Below are 12,291 nucleotides of genomic sequence, written 5' to 3' on the forward strand. Positions count from 1 at the left end.
CTGTCTCTTTGCCCGGCTGTTTCTTTGCCCGGCTGTTTCTTTGCCCGGCTGTCTCTTTGCCCGGCTCTGTCTTTCCCCGTCTGTCTCTTTGCCCATCTGTCTCTTTCCAGGGCTGTCTCTTTGCCTGTCTGTCTCTTTGCCCTTCTGTCTCTTTGCCCTTCTGTCTCTTTGCCCATCTGTCTCTTTGCCCATCTGTCTCTTTCCAGGGCTGCCTCTTTCCAGGGCTGTCTCTTTTCCAATCTGTCTCCCAGTCTGTCTCTTTCCCGGTCTGTTTCTTTGCCCGGCTGTTTCTTTGCCCAGCTGTCTCTTTGCCCGGCTGTCTCTTTGCCCGGCTGTCTCTTTGCCCGGCTGTCTCTTTGCCCAGCTGTCTATTTCCAGGGCTGTCTCTTTCCATGGCTGTCTCTTTCCAGGGCTATCTCTTTGCCCGGCTCTCTCTTTCCCCGTCTGTCTCTTTCCAGGGCTGTCTCTTTGCCCGTCTGTCTCTTTGCCTGTCTGCCTCTTTCCAGGGCTGCCTCTTTCCAGGGCTATCTCATTCCAGGTCTGTCTCTTTCCAGGTCTGTCTCTTTTCCCAGCTGTCTCTTTCCAGGGCTGTCTCTTTCCAGGGCTGTCTCTTTCCAGGGCTGTCTCTTTCCCCGTCTGTCTCTTTCCCCGTCTGTCTCCCCGGTTGTCTCTTTCCAGGTCTGTCTCTTTCCCCGTCTGTCTCTTTCCCGTCTGTCTCTTTCCCAGTCTGTCTCCCCGGCTGTCTCTTTCCAGGTCTGTCTCTTTCCCCGTCTGTCTCTTTCCCCGTCTGTCTCTTTCCCCGTCTGTCTATTTCCAGGTCTGTCTCTTTACCCGTCTCTCTTTCCACGTCTGTCTCTGTCTGTCTGTCTCTTTTTGTCTCTCTCTATCTGTCTCACCACTGACATCTTATTACCTCACACATAAGCTTCTTATACTAACAATTGATTTTGTTCCTATAGCAATAGCCAGTAGCTCCCACCTCCATTCAGTTTAATAGAGGCTGGATTTTGGACAGTAACTGTAAAGCGCGGGGTTACATTTTCCCGTCAAAACATAGTGTATGATGTTCCCTGGGTCACATGAGGCGTCTGCGCAAAATTTCGTGATTGTAAATGCGATGGTGCAAATTCCTTTAGCGGACATACACACATATACACATACATACACTGAGCTTTATATATTAGGCTAAGTTCACACATCCTGTGTTTTCAATCCGTCAGGTCCGTCAGCAACGGATCAGTCATTTTCAAGATGTCAACTGATGCAACTGATGTGTTTTTCACAGGATTCCTTTCACAGGAATCCTGTGAAAAAACGGATCAGTTGCGTCCGTTACATCCGCTGTGCGTCCGTTTTTTGACGGATCAGTCATGATCCGTCTGTGTTTGGGACAGCCCAGTGGGCGTGCCAAGCATGCTGGGCATGCTCAGTAGAGCATGACGGAATCCTGCGCTGGATTCCGTTGTAAGACGGATTACGACGGAATCCAGCACCATAGACATGCATTACAAGCTTGACGGATGGCGACGGATTCCTGCGCGGCGCGTTAATTTTGACGGCCCGAAAAACGTTACATTCTGCGTTGCTCCCCGCTCGGCGGTCAGTCAAAAACGACGGACCGCGACGCAGCGGATGCAACGCAGGGTCATCAGTCGCAATCCGTCACTAATAGAAGTCTATGGGGAAATACAGGATTCCTGCAAAATATTTTGCAGGATTCCGTAATTCCTCAAGGCTACGGATTGTGACTGATGCAAAACACAGGATGTGTGAACTTAGCCTAAGATATATATAGCTATACATATATAATATATATTGGTATACAATATAAATTATATATATATTTATATATATATATATATATATATATACTAAGTAATAATAATAATAATGATATTTGATATGATACATCTGCACCCAAGGCCATATTTCTTGACACAGGAGTAATATCCATCTAAACATAAAAAACTGTTCTCTAAAACATACCAGAAATCTGAATTCAGTTACTTGTATCTTCATTGTCTGATACATGATTTTCCATCTAAAGAACCAGAAAATAAAGGCAAAAAGATAGGATGAGCCTGGACAAAGAGAATCTACCATATGCAGCATTTAAAAGAAAAAGAATAAAGCGCAGGGCTGCACAGTTCTCATCCCCCACTGCATACAAGACATAGTAGAAACTAACACTCAGCACATTTTCATAGGAATAGTTTCATGTATATAGTTATATATAAAACTGATATATTTATACATATATATATATATATATATACATATATATATATATAAGTTGAGGAATTGCTATGTGTAAACACTTTGCATTATTTTTTTTGAAATTATAATGTATTACAGCTGCATTTACTAGTCAGAAGCTTGCAGAGCTGAAATCTCCCAGCATTCATTGTTCTATCAGTGTCTTGCAGAAATTGCTATGGTTATTCTCATTCTGTAGAGTTAGTATTTGCACCACGCACTGAACACTCATCTGATTTAGGTGTTACTGATGACCTCACTACATTACATCATCTATCATATAACCGGCTGGACATCTGTGTTTCTAGTAATAATCCTGTAAACTATGATCTGGGCTGTTACACAGGCTGATTCGGTATATAAGGTTAATCTGAAGGTTAATGGCATTTTGAAGGTGAACCCAAAGCCCAGCTAAAGGGAGAAAGTGAAATTCAGTTTTCCCAGAAGCTGCCGGCTTTTCTGACTTTTTGGGATGGGACTGGGCATGTAATGACATTGTTGGATTTGTGTTTGAAAAAACTAAATTTGCTTTTTGGGGGGATAAAACTTGCCGAGAGTCCCTTTAAACTAATATGCAAGAAAGATATCAGTATTCAGCAAGTTACAACTTAATACAACAAAAGCCATTTCATTTGCATAGTTGAATATGTGCACAGCACGTCTTTTTCAGGCGGCTACGTTCTGTAACTCACCTGAAAACTCTAAAAAATACTAAAAAGAATGAACATACGCATAGCAATATACAGTTCCTTGCGAAAGTATTCGCCCCCCTTGAATTTTTCAACCTTTTCCCATATTTTAGGCTTCAAACATAAAGATAAAAATTTTAATGTTATGGTGAAGAATCAACAAGTGGGGCATAATTGTGAAGTTAAACGAAATTTATTGCTTATTTTAAACTTTTGTAAAAAATAAATAACTGAAAAGTGGGGCGTGCAATATTATTCGGCCCCTTTACTTTCAGTGCAGCAAACTCACTCCAGAATTTCATTGAGGATCTCTGAATGATCCAATGTTGTCCTAAATGACTGATGATGATAAATATAAGCCCCTGTGTGTAATCAAGTCTCCGTATAAATGCACCTGCTCTGTGATAGTCTCAGTGTTCTGTTTAAAGCGCAGATAGCATCATGAAGACCAAGGAACACAACAGGCAGGTCCGTGATATTGTTGTGGAGAAGTTTAAAGCCGTTTTTGGTTACAAAAAGATTTCCACAACTTTAAACATCCCAAAAAGCACTGTGCAAACGATTATATTGAAATGAAAGGAGTATCATACCACTGCAAATCTACCAAAGACCCGGCCGTCCCTCAAAAATTTCATTTCAAACAAGGAGAAGACTGATCAGAGATGCAGCCAAGAGGCCCATGATCACTCTGGATGAACTGCAGAGATCTACAGCTGAGCTAGGAGAGTCTGTCCGTAGGATAACAATCAGTCGTACATTGCACAAATCTGGCCTTTATGGAAGAGTGGCAAGAAGAAAGCCATTTCTTAAAGATATCCAGAAAAGTGTAATTTAAAGTTTGCCACAAGCCACCTGAGAGACACACCAAACATGTGGAAGAGGGTACTCTGGTCAGATGAAACCAAAATCGAACTTTTTGAGCACGATGCCAAACAATATGTTTGGCGTAAAAGCAACTCAGCTCATCACCCTGAACACACCATCCCCACTGTCAAACATGATGGTGGCAGCATCATGGTTTGGACCTGCTTTTCTTCAGCAGGGACGGGGAAGATGGTTAAAATTGATGGGAAGATGAATGGAGCCAAATAGAGGACTAGAGATGAGCGATGTTCGAATCAAACCATACTCCAATTTCAAATTCGAGTTGTTTTGGTCAATGTTCGAGTCGTTCGACGAACTCGAACGATTTGCTTAACATTCGACCGTTCGAGTTACTGTTCGTTAATGGTTCGATCACCAAAAAACGTAGCTAGTTACTTGCTGGCTTTTCACTGTAATACTGTCAGTCACTGTTAATAATTATATTATCAATACTCAGCGGATTGTGTGTGGGGGGGGGACGGGGTTTAGATCAGTGCTGCTGAGTGCTGAAAGATTGGCGATCGCCAGTTTTTTTCCTAACAGCGCGTCCAGTGGGGCGGGCCAGGCTGTCAGCCAATCACAGACACACACACACACACACACACACACACACACACACAGCAAAGTGAATTTTTGCCAGGCAAACAAGGGCATGTTTCATAGGCTGTGCATGTCCCATGTCCTTGCCCTTTAAGACCCGGCCATTTTCCCCATCACCGCCATTATCTCATTGCTGCGGGTGTGTTTCAGTTACCGCTGCTGCTGTGGGCGCTATACACTTATACAGTGCAATCGAGACATTGGTTTAGGGATTAGGGACTACTTGTAATTTCAGCCCTTTTAAGGGCTAGATTAGAGCAATTCATAGCTATTTTTGATAGGCAGGTCTGTGCCAGCGCTGTGCAAGGGTTTTTCACAGCGTCTGTCTAAATCAGCTCAGGCAATTCTTGGGGCGTAGTATCAGTGTCTGTGATAGTCAGTGATGTACCACTGCTGTCAAGAAAGCTACACCACCTCTCCATTTCTAATTGCCAATGTTTAACAGCAAAAAGTGCAGGCAATTCTTTGGGGCATAGTATCAGTGTCTGTGACAGTCAGTGATGTACCTCTGCTGTCAAGAAAGCTACACCACCTCTCCATTTCTACTAGCCAAATTGTAACTGCAGGTAGTCCAGGCAATTCTTTGGGGCATAGTATCAGTGTCTGTGATAGTCAGTGACGTACCTCTGCTGTCAAGAAAGCTACACCACCTCTCCAATTCTACTAGCCAAATTTTAATTGCAAAAAGTGCAGGCAATTCTTTGGGGCATAGTATCAGTGTCTGTGATAGTCAGTGACGTACCTCTGCTGTCAAGAAAGCTACACCACCTCTCCATTTCTACTAGCCAAATTTTAACTGCAAAAAGTGCAGGCAATTCTTTGGGGCATAGTATCAGTGTCTGTGATAGTCAGTGACGTACCTCTGCTGTCAAGATAGCTACACCACCTCTCCATTTCTACTAGCCAAATTGTAACTGCAACAAACAATATCCAATTTGTTCACAAACAAAATGAGTGGCAAAAGACCAGATGCTGGTAGAAAGGGGAACAAGCGTGTTGGAAAGGGAAAAAAAGTTTGTGTCCGTGGGGTAGGTGCTAAAGCAACAGTAACTTCTGCTGAAGAAAGACCATCTTCCAGCCAAAATAAGGTGTCTACTTCTTTCCGTGGACAATCTGATATGATCCCTTTCTTACGGACACGACCATCGCTACCAAATGTAGATGAGGCACAAAAAGAGCAGGTGCTTGAATTGATCTCAAGTGCTCCATCAAGAAGCCTCTCCTCTACTTCAACTTCATCAACATCCGAAATATTCCATTCCTCTGTGGTGTCACCCCAATCGCACTTGCTTCCTACCAGCTCTCAAGTCTCCACCCGCCCTGCTGAGTATGGGGTAACAGAGATGGTTGAGTCTGCAGAGCTGTTCAGTCACACTATAGCCTGGGAATCACAGGTCTGCTCCAAACATGCAGTGAGTCCAGACAAGGAAATGATCTGCAGTGATGCCCAGAAGCTTTGTGAGTCAGATTCAGGCCCAGATGAAGAAGGTTCTGAGCATAATGTAGACCCTCATTCCCAAACTGTAATTCCTCTTGGTGGAGACAATGAGGAACATGCTGATGACGATGAGACTGAGATACCTGATTGGAATGACAACTTAAGTATTCAGGTAGGGCAGGAAGAGGTTGGCTCTGAGGATGAGGGGAGTGCAAACACACTGGGTGATGATGTTGTAGATCCCACTTACTGTCAACCCACAGTCAGGCACTCGATGAGGTCAGCAGAGGAGGTGGAGGAAGATGCTACTGATGACGAGGTTAGGTTGTGCCCTCCTGGACAGAGACGGAGTACTGGAAGCACATCAACAACTGCATCCTCAGCCACAACTCTTCCTCTGAGCAGAAGTCGGGGTGGCTCTGCAGGTCGCATGGGCTCTCAGCCTTGCCTAGCCTGGTCCTTTTTTTTTTTTTAAACCAAATTTTTATTTCTTTTCTTGTAATGGTAAAATAGGGTACAGAATGAAGTAAATAAGGGTCAACAAATCAAAATATCAAATAACATAGTCTCTACAATTTATCGATCAAATATTTGTCACGGTCATCAAATTTACTCCTTCCCCTTCATCGTCAATGTATATTTCCATTATTCAGTCTCCGCTACCCCCCTTCAGCATTCCTTGATAACTTGTTACAAACATTACTTGTAAACACTATCCCTCCCATTCCCCCTCCCCTCTCCATGCGACACAACCCAGAATTTGGCCAACTATACTTTCAGCTCGCACAGGGACTCTGACAGGTCTTCCTTCATGTACCATTCCGTAGACACAAATGTGGACATTATTTGTATTATTTCTTCTCTAGAACATATAACGCTTATGAACTTTCTCCATTTACTGAAAAATGTTGCTGTCATCCTTTCTTTACACCTCTCCACCATCACCTTCTCCAACATGAGCGTTTTTTTCAATTGATTAACAAGTTCTTCTTTTGTTGGTATTTCCTTCACCAGCCACTTCTGAAGAATAGCACTTTTACTTATCATTGCTATATCATGGAAAAGATTCGGTAACTTGTCTCCCCCTTTCTCTCCCTCCTCCCGATGCTGATAGTGAAATAACCAGACCATTGGATCCAACTCTACATTTCTATTCCAGATTTTCCTCACTACCCCTTGGACTTGTTTCCAAAATCTTTCAATCCTTTCGCACTGCCATATCCCATGATATAGATCTGTTTTTTCCGTACCACAATTTGGACAACTCATCATCTTATCTGGATGTCTTGCATTCAGTATATTAAATCCATAGATAGCTCTAAGTATGATCCAGAATTGGGTATCTCTTAAGTTCTCATTCACAATCTTCTTTCTCATCACCATCCAACCATTCAAAATCTTCTCCTCCACCTCTTGATCTCCCAACTGCTTTGCCCACCCTTCCAACATTCTTCCTGATATGTTAGGGACTAAAGGCTACTTTACACACTGCGATATCGGTACCGATATCGCCAGTGTGCACACCCGCCCCCATCTGTTGCGCGACACGGGTATATCGCTGCCCGTGCCGCACAACATCGCCCAGACCCGTCACACATACTTACCTGTCCGGCGACGTCGCTGTGACCGGCGAACCGCCTCCTTTCTAAGGGGGCGGTCCGTGCGGCGTCACAGCGACGTCACTGAAACGTCACTGAACCGCCACCCAATAGCAGCGGAGGGGCGGAGATGAGCCTGACGTAACATCCCACCCATCTCCTTCCTTCCGCATAGCGGCCGGGAGGCAGGTAAGGGGAGCTTCCTCGTTCCTGCGGTGTCACACGGAGCGATGTGTGCTGCCGCAGGAACGAGGAACAACTTCGTTACTGCTGCAGTAACGATTTTTAAGAATGGACCCCCCATGTCGCCGATTAGCGATTTTGCACGTTTTTGCAACGATGCAAAATCGCTTATCGGTGTCACACGCAACGGCATCGCTAATGCGGCCGGATGTGCGTCACAAATTCCGTGACCCCAACGACTCCGCATTAGCGATGTCGCAGCGTGTAAAGCCCGCTTTACACTTCTCTCATATTTCCATAAAGACTTGATATATTTGTGGCATGGATGTCACTTAATATGATCGCATCTATCTGATTTGCCTCATATTCGTTATTTATGTTGTATAGTTTCTTCATTATCCCTTGTTTAACCTGTTCAAACTGGAGAGTCTGGAATGGGCGCAAGTCATACTTTGCTCTCAACTCCTCACACGTCATCCATCTCCGTTCTGTATCATGCATGAGGTTTTTTAGAGTTCCAATTAGAGATGAGCGAACCGGTCGCGGTTCGGCTCGAGGTTGGTTCGCCGAACGGACCTCCCGTTCGAGTTCGGTTCGTCGAACGTTCGACGAACCGAACTCGAACTGCATAGGAAACAATGGCAGGCAATCACAAACACAGAAAAACACCTAGAAAACACCCTCAAAGGTGTCCTAAAGGTGACAAACAACTCAAACACATTGGAAAGTGACAAGGACATATACTCATGTGAAAACAAAACAGCTGGACAAGGAAAAAGAGGAGGACACACAGATATAGGCATGGCACGCCCTTCTAAAATCATGTAAAACACCGCAAGGTGACTCCAAGCGGAGTCTCCCTTTTTTCCAAAAATTGGGCCACACACACACCCACCCCTTCAGTGGTAGCACTTGTGCCCCAGTTGCACACTTCACAGCTAGATTTGCATCAAGCACATTCAAAAATACGCCATAATTAACCGTCCCCAGGATGACACCAGGGTAGGTAGCTAAGTCTTTCCTGATCCCAGCTCTGTGCAGCTTGGATCATTTATAAAAAACACAGCAATCAAGGGTTACTCCAAGCGGAGTCTCCCTTTTTTCCAAAAATTGGGCCCCACACACACCCACCCCTTCAGTGGCAGCAGTTGTGCCCTAGTTGTACACTTCACAGCTACATTTGCATCAAGCACATTCAAAAATACGCCATTCTTATCCGTCCCCAGGATGACACTGGGGTAGGTAGCAAAGTCTTTCCTGATCCCAGCTCTGTTCATCTTGGCTTCTTTTAAAAACACATCAAGCAAGGGTTACTCCAAGCGGAGTCTCCCTTTTTTTCCAAAAATTGGGCCCCACACACCCACCCATTCAGTGGCAGCAGTTGTGCCCCAGTTGTACACTTCACAGCTAGATTTGCATCAAGCACATTCAAAAATACGTCATTCTTATCCGTCCCCAGGATGACACCGGGGTAGGTAGCAAAGTCTTTCCTGATCCCAGCTCTGTTCATCTTGGCTTCTTTTAAAAACACATCAAGCAAGGGTTACTCCAAGCGGAGTCTCCCTTTTTTCCAAAAATTGGGCCCCACACACACCCACCCCTTCAGTGGCAGCAGTTGTGCCCTAGTTGTACACTTCACAGCTACATTTGCATCAAGCACATTCAAAAATACGCCATTCTTATCCATCCCCAGGATGACACCGGGGTAGGTAGCAAAGTCTTTGCTGACCCATGACTTGTTCATCTTGGCTTCTTTTAAAAACAATGTAAGCAAGGGTTACTCCAAGCGGAGTCTCCCTTTTTTCCAAAAATTGGGCCCCACACACACCCACCCCTTCAGTGGCAGCAGTTGTGCCCTAGTTGTACACTTCACAGCTACATTTGCATCAAGCACATTCAAAAATACGCCATTCTTATCCGTCCCCAGGATGACACCGGGGTAGGTAGCAAAGTCTTTCCTGATCCCAGCTCTGTTCATCTTGGCTTCTTTTAAAAACACATCAAGCAAGGGTTACTCCAAGCGGAGTCTCCCTTTTTTTCCAAAAATTGGGCCCCACACACCCACCCATTCAGTGGCAGCAGTTGTGCCCCAGTTGTACACTTCACAGCTAGATTTGCATCAAGCACATTCAAAAATACGTCATTCTTATCCGTCCCCAGGATGACACCGGGGTAGGTAGCAAAGTCTTTCCTGATCCCAGCTCTGTTCATCTTGGCTTCTTTTAAAAACACATCAAGCAAGGGTTACTCCAAGCGGAGTCTCCCTTTTTTTCCAAAAATTGGGCCCCACACACCCACCCATTCAGTGGCAGCAGTTGTGCCCCAGTTGTACACTTCACAGCTAGATTTGCATCAAGCACATTCAAAAATACGTCATTCTTATCCGTCCCCAGGATGACACCGGGGTAGGTAGCAAAGTCTTTCCTGATCCCAGCTCTGTTCATCTTGGCTTCTTTTAAAAACACAGCAAGCAAGGGTTACTCCAAGCGGAGTCTCCCTTTTTTTCCAAAAATTGGGCCCCACACACCCACCCATTCAGTGGCAGCACTTGTGCCCTAGTTGCAAACAGGATGTTTTGATTTGCATCAAGCACATTCCAAATCAACAAGCATTTACTCTCCCCAGGATGACACAGGGGTAGTAAATTCCTTCTGGATCCATGACTTGTTCATTTTGATGAACGTCAGTCTGTCCACATTGTCACTGGACAGACGCGTGCGCTTATCTGTCAGCACACACCCAGCAGCACTGAATACACGTTCAGAGACAACGCTGGCAGCTGGACACGACAAAATCTCCAAGGCGTAAGTTGCGAGCTCTGGCCATTTTTCTAGGTTTGAAGCCCAAAAGGAGCAAGGCTCCAGTTGCACAGTCATGGCATCGATGTTCATTTGGAGATACTCCTGTATCATCCTCTCCAGCCGTTGACTATGTGTCAGACTTGTTGTCTCTGGTGGCCTTGCAAAAGAGGGTCTAAAAAAATTATGAAAAGATTCCATAAAATTGCTGTTACCGGCACCAGATACGGTCCTACTGGTACGGGTAGACTGTTGAAGATGACGAGACCGTCCCATGTTTGTCAAGTTACAACTGGGAGATTCACTCCCTGCATCTGCACGGTTGTTTGGTGGAAAAGCCGAGCTAAGATCTAGTAACAGCTTCTGCTGATACTCCTGCATACGTGCGTCCCTTTCTATGGCTGGAATTATGTCACAAAATTTGGACTTGTACCGGGGATCTAATAGTGTGGCAATCCAGTAGTCATCATCACTTCTAATTTTGACAATACGACTGTCATGTTGGAGGTAGTGCAACAAAAAGGCACTCATGTGTCTTGCGCAGCCATGCGGACCAAGTCCACGCTGTGTTTGTGGCATAGAGGTGCTACCCGTTCTTTCTTCCTCTGACATCTGACCCCAACCTCTTTCAACTGAAATTTGACCAAGGTCTCCCTCATCCGCTGAGTCTTCCATGTCCATGGACAGTTCGTCCTCCATTTCTTCATGTTCTCCTGCACCTTGCTCAACATTTCGCCTGCTACTATGCGCCCTTGTCGATCCCTGTCCCCCTTGGTCCCATGCCTGCTGCGTTGGTGATGATGAACGTCTGGACCTTGGTGATGTTGTTGTCCCTTGCGCATATGAATCCTCCTGTAGTTCCTCCCCTTCATGTTGTCCCACCCCCTGACTCCGAATAGTGTTTAGCGTGTGCTCCAGCATGTAAATGACTGGAATCGTCATGCTGATAATGGCATTGTCAGCGCTAAACATATTCGTCGCCATGTCGAAACTGTGCAGAAGGGTGCATAGGTCCTTGATCTGAGACCACTCCATCAGGGTGATCTGCCCCACCTCTGCATCTCGTTGGCCCAGGCTATACGTCATGACGTATTGCACCAGGGCTCTGCGGTGCTGCCACAGTCGCTGTAACATGTGGAGAGTTGAATTCCAGCGTGTCGCCACATCGCATTTCAGGCGATGAACCGGCAGGCCGAAAGACTTCTGGAGCGATGCAAGTCGCTCAGCTGCGGCACTTGAACGGCGGAAGTGAGCAGACAGTTTTCGTGCCCTGTTCAGAAGGCCATCTAGGCCGGGATAGTGTGTTAAAAATTGCTGCACGACAAGGTTCAACACGTGAGCCATACAAGGTACGTGTGTCACCTTGCCCAGGCGAAGGGCCGCACCCAGGTTTGCAGCATTGTCGCACACGGCCTTACCAGGCTGCAGGTTGAGTGGAGACAACCATTTATTAAACTCGGACCGCAGAGCTGACCACAACTCCTCAGCTGTGTGACTCTTATTACCAAGACATGTCAAGCTAAAGACCGCCTGATGCCGTTGCGCTCTGCTGCCAGCATAGTAATGAGGGGTGCGTGATTCCTTCTGCGCAGTGAGAACGCTGGTGGCCTGACCAGGCAGGCTTGGGGCGGAGGTGGAGGACCCAGATGAGGTGGAGGATGCAGAAGCAGTGGCGGAACTTGGACAGACAGAGGATTGACACACAAGTCGTGGGGACGGCAAGACTTGTGCAGCAGACCCTTCACCATCTATCACCATAGTTACCCAGTGCCCAGTCAGCGACATGTAACGTCCCTGTCCATGCTTACTGGTCCAAGTATCGGTGGTGAAATGCACCCGTTCACACACAGAGTTTCTCAAGGAAG

The 12,291-nt window shown here is 45.8% G+C and overlaps 1 protein-coding gene across 6 annotated transcripts in view; it reads right to left on the reverse strand.

Annotated features, from left to right (window-relative positions):
• Positions 1-12,291, reverse strand: part of RALYL (RALY RNA binding protein like) — a 952,779-nt gene that overhangs the window by 15,335 nt on the left and 925,153 nt on the right. For 5 of the 6 annotated variants that reach the window (XM_075353135.1, XM_075353132.1, XM_075353131.1 and 2 more), the window contains one exon: positions 1,987-2,041. The exons of the other annotated variant lie outside the window; for it this stretch is intronic. In XM_075353135.1, coding sequence (XP_075209250.1) covers positions 2,000-2,041 — 42 coding nt within the window. In that variant the 3' untranslated portion in view covers positions 1,987-1,999. The remainder of the gene's footprint in view (positions 1-1,986; positions 2,042-12,291) is intronic. 6 annotated transcript variants of the gene reach the window in all.

Source organism: Anomaloglossus baeobatrachus, chromosome 6 (assembly GCF_048569485.1).
Source record: "Anomaloglossus baeobatrachus isolate aAnoBae1 chromosome 6, aAnoBae1.hap1, whole genome shotgun sequence".
Taxonomy (NCBI): Eukaryota; Metazoa; Chordata; class Amphibia; order Anura; family Aromobatidae; genus Anomaloglossus; species Anomaloglossus baeobatrachus.